Below are 24,061 nucleotides of genomic sequence, written 5' to 3' on the forward strand. Positions count from 1 at the left end.
GCTGCAGTTAAACAGGAACGGGGGCCCTCACCAGAGGAGAGGCGTCTCTCGCCCTCCCCTGCGCCGGCCGGTCTGTCTCCGCTAGGCATCCTCATGGGTGCTCGGGCCGGCAGGGCGCGAAGGGCGCGTGGCTGCAGTTAGAGTCCTTCTCCTGGGGGTGGGGGACCGGGAGCCCCGGTGGTCCCCAGCCTCCCGGAGCCAGCGCGACAGCTCTCGCGGCGGGAGGTCACGCCGCGGTCCTCTGAGGGGACTGCGGTGGTGTGACCCCCTATGATGGATTGGGCACTGGCGTAGCTTGAGAGCGTTGCTTTTTGGGAATATTTCACGGTTTTCTACTTAAGTTTGACTTTGGCTTTGATTTTCCCTCTAGTCACCTCATCCAAGTAACGTATCTCTCTAGCACTTTCACTTACAGCGATCTCAGAAAGGTCTGGTCAGTGTTGAGTACGTTGGTTGTTAGATAGATACTTTCTATGTGTGCAATAACAGGTAATTTAGGGTTTTCTAATAGCCATTAAGATACTGACAACACGTTAGTACAGAAGACCTTAACTATAAGCATGAATCTTCTGTTGGATCTGACAGTGCCGCTGGAGGAAACTCGAACAGCTCATTGCTGTCACCTTTCAGAATTCATTATACATTGGCCTTTTTGTGGAGCAATTTGTATGAATAATCCTGAAATCACTTAAATAAAATCAGGCAATTTAGCATGAAATTAGTGATCTAGGTTAGGATGACTTGACTTAGTAAGTCTGTGGAGGTGTGCTTTTTTTGGTTTTCTGCTACAAGTTACTGTTTTTTCCTTTGCTCTTTCAGTTAACTGGCATACTAGACCACTTGAATACACCTTGTCCTCTTTATGGCAGCCTTAAGCCATGGATAAAATCAAATTGATCATACTTAATTGTGTCTGTATTGAAGTAAACGAGGGAATGCTCAGGCATGTTCTTTTCTGTTCTGTCAGCTGAGCATGGCCTGCCTCCTTCCTTTCCAGCCCTGCAGCCCAGGGATGAATGAACAAGGGTTAATTTCAAGTCTCACTGTTTAGCTGGATCCAAATAATGTGTTGTCAGTACCTTTAACTGTTATCAGACTCTCTGAAAGAATTATGATTTAGTGTGGGGCTTGTGTTTTTGTGTAAAGGATTGCTTTGGGTTTTTTTGTTTAAAGAGACTTCAAAGCCTAGGGCTTGTACATGCGTGGTTTTAGGAGTCTCTGAATAGTACTTTTGTTTCGTTTGCTTGGCCTGATGGCCCGTATGAAAGGGGTCTGGTTCTGTTAAAGTAATTCTCAATTTATTTTTTTTCCAGAATTCCAGAGGCGCTGCTTCTCTCTTGAAGGATAGTATCCCAATTACTGAATTTTCAGCTTCAGGACCATTTGAAGGTCATGATCTTCTGCGTAGAGGGTACGCTTTACTTTTTCTTGTTGAATTGTGCAATAGCCAATGTCAAACTTCAGATACAGGAAGAAAATACCTGTTAAGTGTTGTCTTTTAAAGAAGATTCTTGGAAGATGTATTACAAAAGCTGTATCCTGAAGTGCATGTATTTAATCGTAATCTTTCGATTGTGAATTTTCTGTGAAACATCTCTTAAAGAAGTAGATAATATTAATGGACTTCTACCTGTGTGATACTGCTATTTAGAGAAGAGATGGCAAAGTATTCATAATTACGAAATACATGCTAGTTTTAATATACACATATGTGAATATGCAATAGCACTGTGGAAAATGTCAGCATTGGTACAAAAAGTAAAGTTAATATAGTAAAAACTGGTTTGAGGTTTTGCCATTTTAAATGAGTGCAAGACTACATACGTGTTTTGGATAATGAATCTAGAGTAAGTTCATGGAGTTTAAAATGTGGGTAATACAACTAGGGGGTGAAGGTATCTAAAACATTCAGTTTCAAAAGCTTGGAGACATCATGTAGGTTGGACATAATTAAATCTATAGTGTTTTCATTTACTGATATTTTTCTGTTTCTGAAGGGGGTCAAGGAAGAAAAACTGTCATTCTGTTTGTCAAACAAGTTAAAAAGGATGCCTGAAATCTTAATTATTTTTGTTCTGTTAGTGCTGTAGTTAGAGGTCTTATTTGCTGCTTTGCTATTAAGTTGGTGGGTTTTTTTGTAGTTCAGACTGTGCTAATTGTGTCTCTGTGGATTAATGTTTGTATCTGAGATTAGTTTCGAAATGCAACTTCAAAAACAATAGCCCAATTAATTTGAAGTTCATTTTTTTTTACTTTGTATTTCTAGCTTTACAAGTGTGAAAAATGAATTGTTGCCTAGCCACCCACTGGAGTTGTCAGAAAAAAATGTAAGTGTAACATCAGATGTAGTCATCTTTACTCTTAACTAGTTATGAAATTTAAATTAACAATGTGGTTATCTGGACTGCTTTGTGTGGTAGCAAGTAATGATCAGGGTCTTGCCTTTAACAGAATAAAGATATTCAAAACCAGTAACATTTTATTCATGCCAATAACATTGTTGGCAAATTTCTTTAATGTCAGCCTTGCACTTGTGACTCTCTCCACTTCAGATATGTAAGTGGGCTTCCAAGTCAGGGTTGGTTTAGTAAGGTTTAGTCCTCTAAAAGTGAAGCCAATTGTGTATGCAGCCTCTGTGGTCAGGTGGAAGGAACACATATCGCTTCTGGAAGGCTGATCCTCCCATTTTGTCTATAGGTTTACCATATATTTTCATTTTCAGACTTCCAGTCTGAACACATGGATATTTTTCATTAAATTACTCGATCCTATCTAGAAATTCTACACATAGAGTTTGTTTAAAGTTTATGGAATATTGTCTAGCTTAGTCATAACTTGTGGACCACTTAACCTGTTGTTGCCAGGCCACTCTTGAAGGTAAAGGGAGACTGAACTGACAGCCTTGGCTAAGTATCTGGTTGAACTGAATCTTGTCTCTGGTGCCTGTTTTGTCAGCACAGAAGATCTGATGTAACAGAATGTGCCGAAAAAGGCAGTATTTAGATAGAATGTTCCAAATTGCGAAACTAAGCAGCATAATGAGGTCTGAATGCAATGTCTAATATACTATAATTCTAACCAGTGCTAGTGTTGCCTTCAGTTAAAAGGATGATGTTAATGTGACACCAACTTCATGAGCTTATTTATAAACACTGTAAACGTTGTAGAGCTATTTGTCGATGTTTTTTTCCACATTTGACTGCTGTAACTCACCAAAGTCTGTTGCTGTATGAAACTTGTATAATTAAAAGATTGCATGTTAGAGAGAGAAAAATGCACAGAATTAAAGTAATTAAAATAGACAATGTGATCACCTAAGAAGTATGTGAAACTTTTAAATTGTTTTTTTTCCACACACTGTTTGTTTAGTTGTTCTGTACATTTATGGCCAATTTATTTAAGAATTATTTTTATGTACATTTGAATGGGAAAAGACTTCCATGGGGTTTTTTACTGCTGTAGACAGTAGGTTATTATGTAGCACTTGTAGTTACCCAGATAAGGACTCCTACCTTTATATAATAAAAGAAATGGAAAAAAAATTTGACGAGAATTGTAAGTTTGGGATGAGGTGTATAAATGGTATTTTCTGCTAACTATTGAAGAGTGTTCAATACAGGTTGTTATGAAGAAAATGCATGCTATGCCTTTGACTTGTATTTTCCTGTTGGTTTTTGAGATCCCTTAGCATAAACAGGATGACAGTCTCATACTAGTAGGCTTTTTGAGTACAGGTTTCAACATAAGAGATTTGTATTTTTTGTTTTCATTTACAGTATTGTATTGTGTCAACATTACAGGCATGTAGTCACTACTATAGAAACCAGATGTGAGACTGGATACTGAACTACTCAAGTTTAACATTAAGCATAAGTGTACTTCAGTATTGAGTGCCAGCACTTTTTCATTAAAAGAATCCTCTACTAAATAGATTTCCTTTGTTTTACTGATCAGTTTTAGAGAGTTGGTAAAATTATGAGCTTTCTTTTGCTTTTCGGAATCGTATGGAGTATATGTGGTGCTATGCTTTACTTCTGATCAAGTAGGATTTCAAGTGTTTTCAAGTAGAGTCTTTGATGGCTAAGAATAACATCAATTGTGACTTTCAGGCTTGTGTTCTTTAAACCAGACTTAGCTTCCAATTTGTGCTGATAATATTGTAGTAATGCAAAGCAGTGCGAAATTACACCACTTGGTGGTGTTACATGTGTTAATTGTCAAAAATTACAAAATACGATTGCTACTATTGATTTGTAATGAAATCTAGGAAAAAGCAATTTCAGTTTCATAAAACAAATATTGCTGCATTGCTGTGTTTCATGGACATTTGAGACATGACAGTATTGCAGGATTTTTACATATAAATTTAATAAGAATGTTCATTTAAGTAGGATGTCACAGATCTCTTCTATGGCTGTACTTGAAAGTAACTTTTTTAAAAAATAAAAATCAATGTTGTTTGTGATAGTTCCAGTTAAATCAAGATAAAACAAACTTTGCCACGCTGAGAAATATTCAAGGACTCCATGCACCTTTAAAGCTGCAGATGGAATTCAGAGCAGTGAAACAGGTAGGCATTTTAATCCCAACTGGTACAACGTAAACCACTTGGAAAAAAAAAAAAATGTAAAAAATCTTGGAACATGCTTTTAGAGAGGCATCTTACTTTATTGAAATATCTTATGTTTTCAAAAGAAATTATTTTGCTGTTTTTCTTAAAACGAACAAACCAAACACTGCAATTAATCATTTCCAGAACAATCAATATGCCTTTCAGCTACCTTTCTTTTATTGGTTACTTGGTGAAGTGGTAACTGCTCAAGGTTTTTGGTGGACAAACTTCCTGTAAGACTTCAGAGAAAAGCAGGAGGAGTTGAATATTAATTCCTAAACTTTAATGCTCCTCTGTGGAACGTATGACCTTCATGGGAAGGAATCTCTGAATCTGTAGGCCAGAGAGACTTAAGAATCTGAAGCAGGTAGTGATTTGGAAATGGACATAGATGTAATATGAAACATGAAGCAGTGAATTTGCTATGTGTTTATTATTGCTCCACAGCCTTTCTTTCTAAGATGAGGGGAGATCTGCATGGAGTTAAGTTCAGAGGTTTTAACTCTTAATTGGGAAGCTGAGTCTGTCTCCTTTTGCTTCTTATCTCTTAAGATGGGAGAGTAACTGGAGGGAGGCTGACTTTGTCCCTTAGGAAGCATAGAAAGCTGATTGGTCCTAGTAGACTTGGCTTGTTGAAATTTGTCAAGCTGTTAAAGAGTTGTTTTTCCAAGTGAGTTGGAGCAATTTTATATTCCCTTCAAATGGATGCAGTGAGCTGCATTAAACATGGCAGAAATCACTAGTCCCAAAGATGTGGAAGTCAAACAGGATGTATGAAAACATCATTTGGTATCAGCTATGCTGTCTTGTGAGGAAAAATCTATTTCCTAACTTATGTTATCGCGTGGCAGAAAATGAGATGGGTGAGGATATCCTGCTGGTGTGTCGCCTCAGGTATTCTTGAGGGATGGGTGGGAGAAATATGGTGACTAGAAGGTTTTTCACCCCCAACTTCAGGTTACATATACAAGTTCTCTTGTGGTTTAATTTCACTTTTCTAAAATATTTACCATAATAATGTATTTGAACTTCTGACAATTCTATCAGTAGTGATTATGGAAGTATTTTCTGTGTAGAGATAGCTATATGGTAATTGTATGGTTGTAAAATATGTTCATGGTATAACTGAAGTATCACTACTAGTAGTGAATGCAATTGTGAGTACAGATATGCCATTCTTAAAATATTTAGGATCTAAATGCTGCATGTACCCCTTGAAAATTTTTTTGTAATACTGTGGGTAAAGGGTAGAGAAGAGAGTGTTGAAAGTGACTGGGAGTGAACTTAAAGCTTAAGAACTGGTGGGAATCGGAGAAATAATTATGATTTAGATTTTTTGCAAGGAGGATTCTATTTAGACGTGAAAATTAATATAGCTCTTTCATTTCATTCCCAACTTGTGTCAGAGATGCAGGAAACTTATATCACAGTGTTTGGAAACCACATTCTATGTCAGTTGCCCAATACACATCTAAGGGCGTAGATGTGTTTGTTGCAGTGAGCCTCCCCACCTTTATGTGGTAACAGAGAAGGAAAAAACCTACTTTTTTTAACTACACTATTTGCTGTAGTACCTACACTGCAGTGAATGATACAAATCTAGTGAAAGGCTGTTCTTTTCAAAACAGAGATAAATAATAGAAGATGGTGATGTTAGGCCAGTCTGTCTGTGTGTGCCAGTAGTTCTCTTATTTCACTGTTGTTTTTGAAGGAAGAAGAGACTTTACATGTAGCTTCTCAGTCACTTCAGACTGAGCAATCCAGATAAACCCCCCCCCAATTTCAACTTGCAGGAACTTGACCTCTTGTTGTCTTTTTACAGGTCCAGCGTCTCCCATTTCTTCACAGCTCAAACATAGCACTGGATACTCTGAGGGGAAATGCTGAATGCATCAGTTTTGAGGATATCCTTAATGGTAAAGACATTGTTTTGAATGTTACGAAACATTTAACGGTAAAATTTGGGATTTGTGAAGTTCTTGGCCTTTATGGAAAAAGAGAATGAAATGCAAAAATAAGGAGGAAAAAATTGAATTCCTAAAGGCAAAGAAGCACTGGGGGAAGAAGAAATAAATGTGGTTCAGGTGTTGTGTGGAAATTACTCTGAAATAACTGAGTAAGCCAGTATTTGCTTGTAGTCTGGGTTTCTAAAGAAGTAGAAGATTATGCACTTAATATTGTATGCCTATTTCCCCAGAAGCTTTTGAACTACTTGTGCAGATTTTGACAGGTGGAGGTTACAAAGACACAAAGTTTTTAGAAGTTCTAGAACTAAAACCAAAGAAAGGCTAGAGGAGAGATATTGAACTACTAAACCAGAGGTGTGGCAGGGGAAGACTCCCTTAAACTACTCAATAGTTTGTGATTGTGTGATGGGATACTGATGGACAGTTAGTTTGTGTGAAATAGAATAAACCTGAGAACATAGGCTAAAAAAAATAATTTTCTTTCTAGCTGGTAGTTAAGGACATGGAAGGAGGCAGAGGGTATTTTGAAATGGGATTGGAGAATGGAAAAAGCCAGGGAGATAGAAAACTGGAAATAATGGAGGAATAAGTGGGAATCTAGAAGCATGAGGTAAATCTGGGATTATTTTCTGGGATGGATTTACATGGAGCAAGGGAAAGAATCTTAGATTATTGTGGTTTGGGGGTAATGTCAAACATAATTTATAGGAATTTGGTTATTTACCAGCTCACAACAAGCTGTTTCATCTTTATAGAGTGCTAAGGAGTGAGTGGGTTGAAAGTGGTTTTGCTAAGGTTCCATTTATCTCGAACGGGGTTACAAAATGTTGGTGTCTGTAGAGGAATCAGAGGTGTTAATATGACTTATTTATGGAAGGGAAACACACAGATACATCCATAAAGAAAGGTGTATTTCTTCCAAACTGCAGTCACAACCTTTTTTCTGGCCTTAATTTTTTTCATTTTATTTTTTGTGTGGAAATCAAGTTCATACTGTCAGTATTGTTCTCTCTTGTGTCCTCTGCACATTCCTTAATAACCTTTGAGTACAGTGGCAATTGTCAAGCATCCTTTACAGAACAGAGGAAATCTCAGAGATGTTTAAGGGCATAGAATTTCTGTGAAACTAGGCAGTTAGGTGGGAAATAGACTATGAATGTGTCCCAGCTAACAGAAGGGAGGAGTGTGAGCTCCTATTGTGGAGAGAAGTTGCACTGGAAAGAGATGTGGGGCACCTGTGAGAGAAGAGCTTCACTCAGACTTGAGGTTTTTTTTAAATGCAAAACTTAATCAGCTACAGGAGATTGTGTTTATGTAGAACTGGTTGGTTTTAAAGTGTGTGGGTCCTTATGAAACACTGTTTCACTATAGATGTATTTATCTGAGAATTACTTTGGATATTTAGGAGTTACAGACCTGCATTGTGCAACACTGTCAAAAATCAGTGAATTAACTGTTGCACTAAGCATTAGAATGGAGAGAAAAAAAAATATATATAGTTACTGCTTGTCTCTGTAGCTTGGTAAAAGCCTCATGCTGTTGACTTTATTTTTTTTTCCAGATCCTTCACAGAGTGAGGTTATGGGAGAACCACACATGATGATGGAATACAAGCTTGGTTTATTGTAACAAAATGTACTCCACAAAAAATGTTTTGTGCGTGTCTTTATACTGCAGATATAAATACATGATACTAAATTGACACTCGGTGTTAAACAGTCCTACAGTTATCATTTGCCTTCTTTGATGAAAAGGCACATTAAATGTTTAAAGTCTATACATTGTTCTGTGCTTGTTGTCAATTATATAAATGTCCTGTAACTAGGTAGTTTAATGTCTCTTCGTACACTGCTCAGGACAGTAGCTTCTTTACTATGGAAATGCTATATGTGTATACAAGAAATCAAAAAATACCCATGCGTTTTAAATCTGATTACTGTAGGTAATTTAATGGATGTTCTTGCAGAAGAACTTTTTAAGGGGGAAAAGACGGTATTTTCCATTGAATAACTTTGTTCATGAAAATTTCCATACACTTTTTAAGCTATTGAATAAAAGTTTGCTATAAATGCTGTTGCGTTCCAAAATATATTTAATCGTAAATCAAGAACTTCTTATCTACAACACAAAATGTGTTGTTCCTTTTTCTTGCAGTATCTTTAAAGATCTTTTTAATTTCTGCACTGGCAGTGGAATCCTGCTATACACATTTTATCCCCTCTTGTTGGCAGTTGTTTTATGAGCAAGCTGTTAAGCTGTTGTGTAGAATTGGAAGTACTAATGTAAGAAGGATGTTAAAGGTCTGAATTTTTCCACTGGTGTCCCTGAGAGGATATTCTGGTTTCTGAGAGCAGAAGTAAGTTCCACTTGGGGTTTAAAGAGGTATTTTTAAAATCCATTTGGGAGCATAATGCAAAAGAGCACTCCTGGATCTAGGTATTTTAGTATTTGGAGATAATGCAATGCCTAATTATGAAAGTATGTAATAAAACAGCTGAAGTGAGACCATGAAGATACAGTGGTACTGGATGACAAATGCAGAAGTTGTTTTTTTTTTTTTGTGGGCTTACCAAAATCAGATCTTAATTAAGGGAGATTGAGACACCTATACTTCAATATACGTTTTAAAGTGTGGGAAGGTGTTATTAAATTCAGTCGTAACAACTGTTTCCTGATGTCATACATGTGCATGTGTCATATCCTCCAAGGCATCTAATATTATGTGACATATTAGGAGAAAGATCTGGTTTAAAAGATGTTGTATGTGGGGAGCTTGAGTCAGTATTTCTAAGACAGGAACTGTGTTTATTCAGGTTTTAATGACTTAGTTAAATTGCGAAGTGCACTTAGTGTTCTCTTGTAGATAATATTAGCAGAAGTATTGCTATAAACCTCTTTTCAATACCCCAAGTATCTCTTCTGCTTTTCAGTGTGCTTAAAGCTACCACAAAGTCCCTATCCATGTGGGCAAAAGCCTCTAGCTTCTGTCCTGTAAATTTTACAGTGCTTTTATGTGCATCTACTGTGAAACACTGCAGCAGATTAAAAACAAAGATATGACACAGTATGAGATACTTTACTGGTGGTTTTATATTTAAGCTTGTTTCATTTAAGAAGTGTCTAATTCTGTCTTTCACTTGAGTGTTGCAGACATTAGGTGCTTGTGCTATGAAATACAAGCTATTTATTTTTTGCCTTAGGTTAAACATAGGATCAGTAAATTGAACATGCAGATGTAGACCTTCTCACTATTTTGTTTTCCATAGTTATCCTGGTCCTTCTGTGAGCTGATATACTTTAAATGAAGCATCAGAATTGACTGCTATTTTATAATTGACAAATTTTTTGGCAGTTTTGTATAAAGCAAAAGTAAACTTTTCTTATAAAGCAAGCTTGTGGTTCAGTAAGCTTTGTATTGCTCTAGTCTCAGGCCAGAAAGACTGGGGGATTACTTTGCCAGGTCTGGGACAAATTAAGACACAGGTGAGTATTTTCAGGTCTGCCTTTCTTCCAGCACTGTTCCAGAAAACAGGGAGCCATCCCACAGTGGTACACAGTTACTGGTACCATGTAGCTCCCCACCTCAGCATATGTAGCTGGTCATCCTCTTCTGGTGTTGGTTGAAAGATGGATGCTATTTGAGCAAAACTACATTAAGACAAGTAACTTAGTGGAGTTTCTCATTAGTGCAGCAAAGAGCAGACACAGATTAGAAGTCCAGACATCATTTCTAGGTGGATTTGTTCAACAATTAGTTTACTTCATTATAATCTTGGGTCAGATGAAGCCATATTCAGAGCAAGGATGTTGCATGTTCATCATGTCTGTAAGGAAGCTAATTTTAGGGGGTGGCCAGGCTGGGAAGTAAATGATATGTGTAAGAGGCCTGTGCAAGAATTTATGCTGTTAATAAAGTAATGGGAGTCAAACAGGACTGAGGCAAAGTGCTTCTGAGATAAAAAGGGTTATACTTGTGGAGTGTTGCAGTGTGTTGAGCTGGGGACTGGGCTTCCTGGCCCAGTCCCTTCCCTCTTCTACAAGCTTCGTTCTGTAAAGCAAGCACTGCAAGCAGCAGCCTGGGAAGGTGTGCCAAGTGAGGTGTGCTGGCAAGGGGAGCTCGGACAGATCCAGCCTTGACCCAGCCTGGGCAAGAGGAGGAAGGCACTTGCAGATCTGCTGGTTGTCTGGGTGCACCACAAGCCCCCATGCTGGCTTCTTGCAGACAGCAATGTTGTGCCTGCTCTGTAATTCCCCACCTCCTCTTAGGGCTGACGTTCTGGGCAGCATCCTTTCCTCTCCTCAAGAGCAGGAGGGAGGCAAAAGCACATCTTCCTGCACTGCTGTTTGTTATGACCACCAAAAATAGTGATACTATAGTGCTGCTGCTTCTGTTTACATAAACATTCCTCCACCAGTCATCCCATTGGCCATTTGTCAAAAAACAAAGCAAGAACTACACATACAGCACAGTTTAAAAAAACCCAAACTTATTAACTTATGTCAAAATTATTTGCACTTACATACAAATAGAGCAACTATTATAAACTTGGCAGATTCTGATTTAATCATCTGAAGTGCATTAGTATGTGATTTCCTCACCTTGCACAGTGCTAGGCACTTTTTTAAAAACACAGTTCATATCCTTCATGTGTGTTGACCTGAACTCACAACCAGTTCTAAATGCTGTGTCTACCAGAAATACTTTACAAACAGCGAGTACTTTGTACTGCAAAATCAAACCATAACAAAGCCATGCCTGAAGTGAGGTGCTTGTTCTCATTTGGACAAACAAAATGCCACTGTGGAATAGCTTGTTTTGTTCCTACCCAGTGCTAGCAGAGGTGTGTATTGAAGAGGAAGTGAAGGCATACACACCACCTTCTTAATTTGCTTTACTTCTTCCAGGCAGTTGTGTGTGAAACAGTTAATTTCATAAAGCCTTACATAACTGCATAATGAAGAGGCAAGGCAGACAATGTAATCTTTGTGTTGGAATCCTTCACATCAGTGTTTTCTTAATCTTTCTAAAAGTACCCATTGTTTTGGACCCAGTGATTACTGTAAAACTTAGCTTGCTTCTCCAACAAGTTGATAGCAGCTTAGGGACCTCAAGGGAGGAGAATTAAACAGTTTTATTTACTAGACAGTGTCTAAACTATCTAGGAAAAGCTAATGATCTTTAATTGCCAACATCAGCCTTGGTAGTTTAGGACAGAAGTGCAAGAGCTTGCAATAGCTGTTAGCTGTGTATTCCTTCCCCCTGCTTGGATAGATGACACTGTTTTCACCAGTGACGGGTAGGTAGTGGTCTCCTGGATAGTGTAAACGCAACCTTACTCAAACCCTATTCCAAACTTCTCAGTGATCACAATACATAGCTTGGAAGTAATGGTGCCGTTCAAACAAAAAGGACCTACAACAGAACCATAGAACTGTTTGGGTTGGAAGGGACCTTAAAGATCATCTAGTTCCAACTCCCCTGCCATGGGCTGGGACACCTTCCACTAGACTAGGTTGCTGGCATAATATCATGATGTGGTACTAACACTTTGGTGGAGTACCACTGAGCAGTTCTGCAGAAGTATTCTATTCATATGATGGCTATTAAAGGCTGTAAGCAGATCGTTGATTATAAAGCGTATTCTGTCTTCATTTTTATCCTATGCTGTGTGCATGTGGAATCAATTCCCACATCACAATTGCTTTCCTAGATTTTTCCTTCTGTAAACGTCAACCACTTTACGTTATTTTTATTTCTCTACCTAATCTGTTTTAGGGGATGAGAGTCAACCTACCTGCACTTTCAGGGATCTGAACAGTATTGGCTGTCAAACTGTCTCAAAAGCCCATGTGGGAGTGCTCCTTAACGTGTTATATTTACAATTCTGCTCTGCTGTGCATCTCAGAAGCTAATATGCTGGATAATTTCTGCTTAAAGATCTCAAAGCAAGGTGGTGAAGAGTCAATGCAGAAACTGATTCCTAGGTTTGTCGGTCTCACCAGTTTGCACTGTGGCCCTGGGCAAGTCATTTGTCCTCGCTGTTGATTTCTCTTTCTCTGCAACAGGGAGGATCATATCTATTATGGAAGGAGGTTATTAATATAAAGTGCTTTGAAGATGAGAAATGCTGTTCAAGTGGTCATAAATTATGCTGCATTCATTGCAAGATCATTAGATGCATGGTTCAGATTTGGTCACCCCATTTCAGGCTTGTTAAATAATCAAAGATCCAGTGAAAAGAAATGCTATTAAAGCCTTTCAATAGAAGAAACTCTTAAGCTAAGTACAGCTGACTTGACTAGAAAACAAGTATCTCTGGGACAAAAAATAGAGGTGTCTGTATGCAGTCCCCAATATATGAAAAATGATAAAAATAAATGTGCAATATGGCCTCTGCAAAATGTAGGCATAGGCCTAACTTCACACTCTGCAAGCTGGAAATTTCCTAAGTAGTTCTGTGTGAAAATCCATTTTAAGAACTAAGTCATAGGCAAGGTCCACACATCATACATTAAACTTGCACAAACACTCTCTGCTAACTACAGATAGTGTCTTCTTACAGCAGGTGCAAGTACTGCCTCCAGTTCGGTTGCCTTCTGAAAAAAACACCTTTTGGGGGGCTTCACCATTCAGACAGGCCTTTTAAGATGTACACAGTGGACTGCATCCTCAGCTGGCATGAGCTCCACTGGCTTCAGCAGAATTGCCAGCACCCTCTGAGTTGATAAGCTTATCTCTGTCACCCCACTTAGAATAATACAAGATGTATCACAATCCACAGCTGACATTCTCAAACTTGAGAAGGGGTAAGTGGAAAGAGAGTATCATCCTACCTTATTTTTTTCTTCATGCTGAAAGCAGCATTAAAATCTCCATTGCCAGCCTATGTGCATAGTTAAGTATAAGAGTTAGCCTTACTCAAGTGCTAAAAAGAGACTGGATATAGAGTGCTACCAATTTAGTGCTTATTGCTGCAGGGCCACTTTGAGATTGCATCTGCAACTGTTGTGTTATCTCTATGGTCTCTATGACACAACGGTCTCACTGCATGTCAGATTAGAAAACCCGGGTAGGTGAATCCTTTGTTCAACTATCAACGCTCTCTATGCTGGATACTTCTTCAGGTACAAGCAGAGCCAAGTCCTCCCCATTCCAGCTTGTGCACAGAAGCCAGCTGTAAAACACAGATAAGACAGATATCTTCAGCTGATAAGTAGAGCATACTGATTCAGCACCAACAAACACACTTGATAGCTCTGTTACAACCATCTTCTGTGGCACAAAGCTGTTGTCATATTTAGTAAACAAAAGCAAAGACAACACTTATTACACAAGTTAGACACTATCATTACTGCTTTCTTTGATAATTACTAAACCACAATGCCCAATTTATTACAGACTAGAAGAACTGTGCTTTCTGCTCTCAAATAGTAACATTGCATGATACTCTCAAAAGAAAGGTTTTAGAAAGAAGGTTATTCAAAGGGTGAAGTATCTCAGACACTAATGACAAAAAGAAATGAAAAATAAATTTCAAAAATTTAGGGTGATGGACTACAGCCCTGACTGCAGGATGGACTAATTGATGGTAAATATCTGTTACTTTTTGCACAGAAGAGTGCTTTCTTAACAGAAACTTTCTCTACCATACAGCACTGAACTAAACTAAAAATATTACTTAATAACACAAGCCTTAATAAAATTTAATAACACTGGGCCTTTGTTAATATAACTGAATTCTTCAATTTTTTATTACATTACTGAAAAGTATTCTACACATACAAGACTCCTTTGCTTCAACTCCCTCAGGTCTGAGACCCATCACTGCCTTAGACTTAAGTTACCACTAGTGCAGCTTCTCTGAATAGACTGTAAAAACACTGTAGTGAAGTAGGCACAGACTTGAAATCATGTGAAATGTTCTAAATCTACAGTGTTATCGCTGCCTATTTGAAACTTAAAATTCAGCTGATATAGAGATAAAAGGTGACTGAGGTAAAGTTTATGCATTAGAAAAAAAGATGCAAGTGTCCAGCAAGAGTACGACCCTCTTAATGAAAACAGCTTTCCCTCCCTGGAATATAAGCCTTTCTAATGTAAAGTGATCCTTCTGTTATTTAGATCTATGTTCCAGCATCCTAAAAAGATATAATTTACACTGGAAATAATATAAAGTGAAGTTTGCTTTTGTGAATACTGTTGAATAATGATATTTCACTGTCACTATTACTAGATGGTCACTAGATATGATTATATGCAAATACTACAGAGGCATATTTTTATATCATGTCTAAAGGTTTATTCATATAGACCTTAAAGCTAGTTCTGATCTTTTACAGATTTCAGTGGCACTGGGTCACAAGGTACCCATGAACAAGGACCAGGACAGATAGCTCTCCATTAAATTCACTGGGTGAATCCTCATTACCATCTAAAACAGCTCAGATTGCAAAATTAAGCTCATGTCTTTCCAGTGATCTGTTACTTTTGTTCTTTGTCAAAAGGCTTTCCTGTAAGAAAGACCATGTAAAGGTCTCAAACCAAGTGAAGGCATACACATGCAGTCAGGGGTATGGTGTATCCCACTAGTAGTATAATACATTGAGGGTAGATTTCAGTTTGGGGGAATTCGGTGACAAGTTCAGAGTTCGAAGCTGAGGGGAGGTAGCTGGATCAAGGCCAGAATGGGACTGATGATGGGAAATAGCCCACAAACATGTAGGGGGGTAGATGTTGAAGAGAGAAAAAGTGTGAAATTAGAGTTACTAGAGCACAGTAGAAAATACTGAAGTTTGAGAACTACTGCACTAAACCATTCATCTTCAACTCATATCAGAACAGAAATTACTGGCAAAAGCAGTCAGAAGCACCCTCCTGATCTATACTTACCACAGGACAGCCAGTGGAATTAGACAAAGGCCTGCTGACAGGAGGAAGCTAAAGCCTGAAAACCATGCAACAGTAGCTGCATAGAGACTATTAAAAACCGAAAGTGAAATACTGCCGGTCACAACTTCTAAACAGGCAATACAAGCAAACACAGCACCTGCCAAAAACAAATGGATGAATTACAAACAAAACAAAATAAAACTAAAACCCCTTCAAAGGACTGAGGTTTTAAAACTTGTTTTGATAGATCTATCTACAGTATTTTAGCAAGCATGTAAGTAACAAGTGCCTGAGTATTGTATGTCTTTGCTATCGAAGTGCCTTTCTGTGGGGACTCCTACAAAAGACGTGTTTTTTAAATTTTAAAAAAACAAAACCAAAAAGTTGCTGATGGAAACTATTTTTCTTTGCTACTATTCTGCCACCATACCTACTTTTTTGAATCTGTTTATCACATGAAGTTCAAACTGTTCATCCTCACTAATCATGTTCTGCACATCTCCATCCTTTACCCCCTACACTTCTCCTCTCGATTCTCACTCTTCCCTTTCTTGCTTCTTCCTTCTCTAATCTTCACTCTCATATGCAAAAAAGGCTCTGATCCAACAAAGACCGATGGTTCAGCACATAAACATGTCCTCGGTTTTGAAAAGTAAGAAACAACATTTTGTACACTGAACTACCCATTGGGGTGGCAGTCTATCCCACCAGTGTCTTGTTGAGCACATTTTCCCAAGCCGCATCCATATTCATGGGACCATAAACAAAATCACAATAGGTATGCAGAAAAGGACGGTAAGAGGCAACCTGATTCCTGCATCAAACTACTCAAGTAGCTGAAGCCCTGAAGAATGCCAAGAAACTGCAGAAATGGAGGTGTATGTTAATGGCATAGTTATGTACAAACAGATCTTTATTTTAGTGTATAAAGATAAGTCTTTTAAAAAATAAACCCAAGTAACTCAGGAGAATGCTTTTAGAAAGTATATGCTCCCCAAAAGCAAAATATGGGATACCAGAGTCAAATTTTGAGGCCTGACATGCTTTTTTTCTGTGTTCCATAAGGAAAAGACTTCGAGAAGTAATATGCTATACCTTTTGGGACACGTTTAAGTAGTCACAGGCATCCATGAAGCTGGTTACATAGCTCAGGATCCAACTCTAATTGTTTTCAAGTACTTTGGGGGCTGACCACCTTTCTAAATTATTAAGTGTAACATTGACTAAATAACAGAAATATATCTTTCTCTACATGTCAAAATCTTGTGAACATAGAAGCACTTGTGAAATCCCGTGTATAAATCTTGAGCACTCCTCTGCTTCAGGTTCCCCATGATCTTTATTTTTATTTTATTTTCTCATTTTCCTTTGAAGCTTGAAACTTGCAATAGTCTTTAAACACAATGTTGTTTATATTAAATTCAGAATCAAAAGGTATTAATACCATGACACAGGGTCATATTATATGGAACATGAAAAAAAAGCAGTCTTAAAATAACAATACGTATCTGTTTGTTTAAAGGTAATCTTGGTGTATCTCTGTTCTGAAATACCATATTACTGTATTGTTTAAAAACAAATTCTACTCACCCTGTTCACCAGTGAGAACCACTTTTGACAGCATGGATCGGAGAACAGGAATGGGCATAAAGCAGAACAAAGATGGCACTCTTACTGTAAAGTAGTGAGTCAGTCATGAGACACTGAAGTAATAAAAATCCAGGATTTTATAAATATATTGCAACTGAATTAGTCATATACTTTTGAATGTTCAGTTACCCGAAAAACACTAAAAGGCAACAGAAAAGTCAAACTAGAAGTGCACTGAGACACAATTAATCAAGCACAGAGAAATTAATAAATGCAATGTATCTCTATGGTACTAAACCCAAATCATAAGCAAGTAATTCCATTCTCTCTACACACACTTAATCTTTTAATTAAATCCTAAATCAGTCCAACCAACTTTGTATTTTACCTCCTTATGATTCTTTCAAGATGGTACATCTAATATCTACCAACTGCACTCACTACACCTAACATAGCAGTATATTCATATATATATTATTGACCATGGAACAACTGATTCTGAACTCACCTAAAAACATGAGTAGGGTAGTTTTGGCAAAGGCAGCCATGATCATTCCTCCAATGTAAGAAAATATCCCGATAAAGACAATATAAATGTCTTTGAGACATTTAGAAAATAAGTAAACTCCTAAAAAACTGGTCAGAGAGACAGAAGTGAACACAGCTGCTCCATATCCAATGTAAACTTCATTCCAGCAAAGTGGCTCATCCAGTTCATACAGTGTAAAAAGTGAACTTCCACCAATCATAGTAAATAAGTAAGTCATAAATGTAAAAAGTAACAAAATTATTAAAATTCTCTTTTTATAAGGGGCAGTTTTAAAAAGCACATACACTCCAGAAAATGTCTCTCTAAGAAGTTCTTTCCAGGACACTGGTGCCTCGTGCTGGAATTCAGATACACCTACTGTATCTTCCAGAAAAAATATAATATAGATAATATTAATGACATGAAGCAGAGATGCTATCAGAAATGTCCATGTAAAGCCTATTCCTCTTAGAAAGTAGCCAGATGACAGTCCTGCCAATCCAGATACAACTCCAAAAATCAAATCCACCACAGCTATTCGTGTTGTTTTCTGCTTCTCATCATGACACACATCTGCTATAAAAGCAAAGCCTCCTCCAAGGAGAGTTGCCATACCCCCAAACAGTCCAGTAATAAATGCAACCACAAATAGGACAGACAGTGACAAGGAAAAGTACGATATTACAGTGAGGCAAATATCAGCAATCAAAGCTCCCACTGATGGAAAAACTAAAGATCTTTTGCGTCCCTGGCGATCCCCATTAGCTACAATCACAAAGGCAACTATAAGGCTGGGAACTGCCCCAGTTAAGTCCAACTGCATATTAAAACCAGAGGTTTTTTCTTGAACTTCCTGTGAAGAGAAAACAAAAATAATTGTAAATGCTATAAAGATTGTAAAAAAAAAAAAAAAAATCACACTTAGATCATGAGGAGCATGCAATATAATGAATAGCACAGTATGTTTATCGATTATAAATTATATTAATATAAAACATAATACATAGAATAGAATTTTATAATATTAAATGACAGTACTATAATAAAGTACAGTACATTACTGTATGTTTATAAGAATGCATTATATTACAGTAATCATTAATACAAAAGAATTGCTTATTCAAAGACTCCTGCTTTAGTAATTTTATCTTCAATATTCCTCAAACATCCCTTGTTACTTTTTAAGCCAAAATTTATTTCTTCAAATACACTCTTACTAGTACTCTTGACATAGAAGTTTCAGTGGAGACAAGAGAACAATTCTTTTAAACAGGCATTTACAAGAGCTGGTACTTATACTGAAGTGTCTCCTTCAGTGCAGGGTATGGCAAAAGGACACTGGGCCTATTTTAATCTCTCAGAAATTGGTAGTAAAAGTCTTTGATTGAGGAACATACCCCATGCTCCCTACTCACAGATCATTTTTCCTCACAAATAATCCTCCTGAGAGTTACAAGAAACAATTCACTGACTAGCACATTATGCAAGTAAACAGATCAGAATTTGCTCTGACATCCCAATGTATGATGTTAATAATAAAAATGTGAAACACGGCATTAAAAATTATACTGACTCACAGATATGTGAAATAACTGATTTATAAAACGCTGCAAAGGTCTGAATTCAGAAACTGCCCAAATCAGTGATGTCTCTATAGATATGCTACAGCAGGTATTCACATAAGGAACAGCAGCTATCACTATGACAATAACCTGTAAACATCCATTATGGGAAAAATTCCTGTGTTCTTTTTAACAGAAGTATAAAAATCAAACATAGCTAAAAACCAACCAGTTAAAAGAACATGAATGGCTTCAGAAAAAAGAACTGAAGAAAAGTCAATTAAAAAACCCACTATGTTCTTATGAAGCCAGCTGCTAAATGACGCTCAACAAGCTAATTCAGATCTTGCTTTTAATGTATAAATGCAGGCTTGAGAGCCAGCAGCCGCAACAGCCCTTTCAAAGACAACCACCTGATCAGACAGAAGAGCAGCAGGGGGAAAGGAAGTAACTTCATTTGCACAAATCCTTTAAACTCTCTAAGACAAACTTTCAGATGCAGAGAGTAATGTCACTCTAAAAGTTTTCTCCAGGTTGTATGAGGTATCGCACTGTCTCGGGCAGGGGTTGCACTCTTCAATCAGTAGCAGGTACAGTCGTGTTAGTCTTCACAAGCCATTCTCAGCCTGTATTCAAGCCATCTGTATGTTTCAGGTGTTTCCTCTGTAGCTAACATTAATCCCCACTGAGTAGCATCCAAAAGATAAAAAGCCCCTAGAATTTCCAGGAATGTACTTTAGGCGATTTTAAAAGCTGCTGAATGCTTTATAAAATCATATTAATATTATTTTTTTATTTACAGCCAAAGACCATGAGTTTCTAGTTCAGTCTCCTTTGTTTACAAGATGCTGGGGTTTATTGCAAGAGGAAAAGTCAACTGATCCCAAGGCCAGCCCTCAAGATCCTCAGCACTCTGGAGTCTTTTACTGTCTTCCCTTATGGTGTCTGACTACCTCAGGATTCATGATGTCCTGTCCACTGGGCAGCACTGTAGTCACCCTGGAAGGGTCAAAACCATGAAGACTGAACAAACCAAGATGGCAAATGATATTCTGATCTTTCAACTCCTTCCCTCAAGACAAAGAGAATTCTATGTAGTTGTAGGCATTGCTTCTTTACCAGCATCATCAGGTTCAAAGATATGAGTGTCAAAGAATGCTAATACATTAGACATAAAACTACATGTTGTTATATATCATCTCAACCCACATTAACCATACAATACAAAACTAATGAAGTGTTAACCTGGAGGAATAAAACACCACAGACTTGGGTTTCAGTGTTTTGGAAGTAGGTGTGCAAAACAAAGAATGTGGCTACACATCCAGATAGTGCAAATGACCATAACTTTGCTGACATAATGACTTGTTGTCTACTGAGGAGAAGACTAAGAGACAAAAGTAAAGAAAAACTTCATTTAGCATGTAAAGCACTCAACTACTGATTTCATGTTTTTATAAAGTCAATGGAAAGGAATACAGAAAATGATAGGTCAAATTCACAGCTGCTTTAAAATCATGTAACTGTATTAAAATCAATGGAATTACATAAATTTGAAGACAAAGGTCTAGTTTTTTAACCCGCAAATTCACTGAAAAAATGCTCATGGTTCATAAAACTGGTCATGGTTCTGAAAAAATGCTCATAGTTCTTAAAATCAAAGATTTCAAAATTAAAATGAAAATGAAGAAGCAATTCACTTGGATAAGGTTTAAAGCAATAGAGAAGTATAGTGCCTGAGGCTGAACAATGTACAGGACATGATAAACTGAAAGGCTCATAAAATTAAAAAATATTACTGAGTAGCAAAGGAAAAAGCATGGATTGGATAATAAGTAAGATGAATGATAAATAATGTTTAATTTAGCTCTTTCTGAGCTAAAAAAAAAAAAAGAATTATCTGAGCCAGTGATTGGAATGCTTCAGCCTGTATTCAAATTACCTTTGAACTAATTTTATTATAAAATGACTAATTTTCTTCAATTTGTAAGAAATAATCAAAATGCTGCAAAGACTATCTATTTTGAACTATATTCTACTTTTTTGCAGGCTCCAAGTGATTTTTGTCTTCAATTTCCTTTTATGTTTTGCTTTGAAATAGGTGAGATGAGGATAAAGCTTCTCCATTCTCAGAATGGAAGGACTTATACTAAATTAACTATTTAGGGAGGCGTTCTTCTAAAAGTCAATGCCAAACATGGCCTGTTGGGAACACTCCTGACAGCGAAATTTACAGCATCTGTAAATATAAGTCAGTTAGGATGGTCTTGGAAAATCTAGAACACCTAATTCACATATCCTCAGGAAAGCACTTGGGATTGAGTTACTAGATCTACTCTGAATCTACTCTTTGGCCCATACACAGGCCCATGCACAACAGACCATGTTCCACTGAAATTAATGGGGGTTTTTAGCATTTCACATTCTGATGTAACAAGTGTGGTATCAAAATGCAGGCAAGACATCCAGACAAGAGCATAACTGTTGAAAAGATCATGCCCTGCTGGCAATCAGTTAAATAGAGGGAAGGAAATCTGGCAGAAAAGGCAAACAAAGTTCTGTTGGCCATTATTCAACTACTGTCTTGAAGGATTCATGTTCTCAAATATCAAGTTAATTATACTTTGTAACCTTTATGCCAAAACACCTGTAATTTGTGAATTCACCACCACATCAATCTGAGACGTTATCTAAACTTTAGCTGAAACCAAGTACCCTGCTTCAGTGTTTTGTAAAAAGAAATATGTAGTCTTATATCTTGAACATAGGTGATCTCAATTTGAAAATGAGGTTGAATTTGAGGGGTTTCTAGTAAATACAGAGTGCAGAAATGTTTGTGAAATGTAAGTTTCTCGATGGGCTCTGCGATTAGAACTGTCTGCACCATGTATGGCTTTCTTGAGAGTTGTTCCTTCCATATGACAAAATGGCCATACGCAGCACCAAACAGGGAGCTAATACGAAGGAAAACACTTTGAGGAGTAACATATGAACATTTCTCTGACAATAATTGGTTATTATCTCCAAATCAATTCCAATGGTGGCATACATTACCCTCCTTGGCTGATGGGTTAGCCCAGAAGGCATGGTGGACTATAATTCTGTTGAACTTTTTACTTTCACATTCCTTCTACTAAGACTGGCTTCTGTCACATGAAGAAAGCACCCCCACACTAAAAATCCTAAATTATTTCTTTGATCATCTTCAATGGAAGCAAGTACCATTAAAAAATCTCTTTTATATATGACAAATGAAGCAGATAAGCTCAAGCGTTCAGTCTTGTGCATATGCAGCACATCAGAGATTCAAATCTGGGATGTGAGCAAAAATTTCCAAGTGCCACCTTTTCAGCAGCATAGGCGAACGCCAGCTGACTGTTTTCGTAACTCTACCTTCTGTGTAATTTATAGTCCGAGTCATCTACTTTTCTGACCCTACAGTGGTTAATGTTCCACTTAATCCAACCTAACTGCCAGTTGTCATTGCCAGGATGGTTCTGTTGTACTTGTGGAAATGTGTTCCCTCTGCCAGCCCCATGTTAGATACAGCAATCATGTGGCTACAGAGTGTGTCACAGCAGTGCACTGCTTCAGAAAAAAACAGTAGTCAAAAAGGAAAAACCTCAAAAAAAGCTATGAGATTTCTGTTGAATGAGTGCCCTAATCAAATCCAAATTGTAACCTGTAATTGCAGAACTGTGAGATACAACACATGAGGGGGAGCAATGGGCAGAGAGGGGAAAGGAAAATTGAGTACAATCATCTCTTCTGCTGGTAGCCCATAGTTAGCTCTGCTTAAATGTAGCATTAAAACTGGACTGGAAGTGCAATGGAAGAGATTCCCATCAACAACTAGCTATCCAGCATGCTGAACTATGAAAAAGCGCTAAAAATGTAGTGGACCGTGGAATGCTTTCATCTTGATGTCTGTATTTCAACAAGGCATACAAGCACTATGAATGGTAAACCATCAATTATATATTTGACTGTGAAAAGATCCGTTAAAATTTTTTCATATTTGAAAATTACATTTTTTATTTTAAGCCCCCCCATTCTTCATTCTTGCAATTCCTCTCAAATAAACGTATTTTAAACTAGATCTTATTCCTGAAAATTACAGGACATGTGCTAAACTTCACATAGTTACAAAGAACACCAGAAGTCACAAAGTCAACTGATTGCTCATAAGCACATGAACAACCCTTACTGCAAAGAGAAGCCGACAGTGGTACCCCCTTGTAATGTCAGCCCAATGCCGATTTGGGCCCGATCTATAAGAGACAGCCCCCGAGCAGCCGTGTGCCAGACACTGCTGTCGCTGTGTTTACCGGGCCAGGGAGGCTGGTGTGGCTGGTTCCGCAACGAGGATCTTCCTTATCAGCGGGGCCTGGTTTGACACCGTTCTGGTGGACGCGGGGCTCCCGCTGCCCGGCGCTCAGCGGGCCCCGTGGGCTCAGCCTGCCCGGGCCCGGGAGGAAGCTGCGGGTTAATTTTGCTCCCTGCTGCCGTGTTTTCCACGCTCAACTGTCATGTTACTGTAGCTGTCCCCTTTCGACGTGCTCTTGGCTTGTCAGGGTGTGTACAAGCAACATTTTTTAGCTGCCAGCTGGTCTCCGGTTAATACATCTCATCCTCTCTGAGTTTGACATTGCTGGTGCCGTGTGTCAGGGAAAGGTGCAGTGGCCTGTGTCTGTGCTGGAACAGCTGCTGTGGCACATGCTTGGGCTCTACAGGCAAGGTCCTGCTGGTGCAGATCCACGGTTGTGCTGTTTTCTACCCACCTTGATGTACACAACAGAGGGAGCATGCCCTGGCATTGGAGCTGTAAAACTTCAGAATGTGTTTTCCCGTACAAACTACAGAAGCCTTGTCTGCTCACTCATACTGGCTGCTTGTTGGGTTACAAATACT

General features: G+C 38.0%; 2 protein-coding genes across 3 annotated transcripts in view; one reads left to right on the top strand and one right to left on the bottom strand.

Moving 5' to 3' along the window:
* POMP (proteasome maturation protein) overlaps positions 1-8,651 on the top strand; it is a 15,376-nt gene extending 6,725 nt beyond the window's left edge. Inside the window, exons 3-7 of the mRNA XM_026860384.1 lie at positions 1,269-1,411; positions 2,267-2,327; positions 4,469-4,570; positions 6,435-6,528; positions 8,141-8,651. Of these exons, the coding sequence (XP_026716185.1) occupies positions 1,269-1,411; positions 2,267-2,327; positions 4,469-4,570; positions 6,435-6,528; positions 8,141-8,208 (468 nt within the window). The 3' untranslated portion in view covers positions 8,209-8,651. The remainder of the gene's footprint in view (positions 1-1,268; positions 1,412-2,266; positions 2,328-4,468; positions 4,571-6,434; positions 6,529-8,140) is intronic.
* A 2,396-nt stretch (positions 8,652-11,047) lies between these two features.
* Positions 11,048-23,412, bottom strand: SLC46A3 (solute carrier family 46 member 3). 2 transcript variants are annotated; one of them, XM_026859530.1, is made up of 5 exons: positions 18,326-23,412; positions 17,568-17,695; positions 17,060-17,143; positions 15,470-15,626; positions 13,425-13,754 (listed from the first exon to the last, which is right to left on the bottom strand). In XM_026859530.1, exons 1-5 carry the CDS (start codon positions 18,409-18,411, stop codon positions 13,667-13,669), a joined length of 543 nt encoding a protein of 180 aa, XP_026715331.1. In that variant the 5' UTR covers positions 18,412-23,412; the 3' UTR covers positions 13,425-13,666. The 2 variants fall into 2 exon arrangements, with proteins under 2 accessions (XP_026715321.1, XP_026715331.1); XM_026859520.1 differs by having other exon boundaries at positions 11,048-13,754; positions 17,568-23,408.
* Positions 23,413-24,061: the final 649 nt, after the last annotated feature.

This window comes from Athene cunicularia (assembly GCF_003259725.1).
Source record: "Athene cunicularia isolate RWA chromosome 1 unlocalized genomic scaffold, athCun1 chr1_part1, whole genome shotgun sequence".
In the NCBI taxonomy this organism is placed as follows: Eukaryota; Metazoa; Chordata; class Aves; order Strigiformes; family Strigidae; genus Athene; species Athene cunicularia.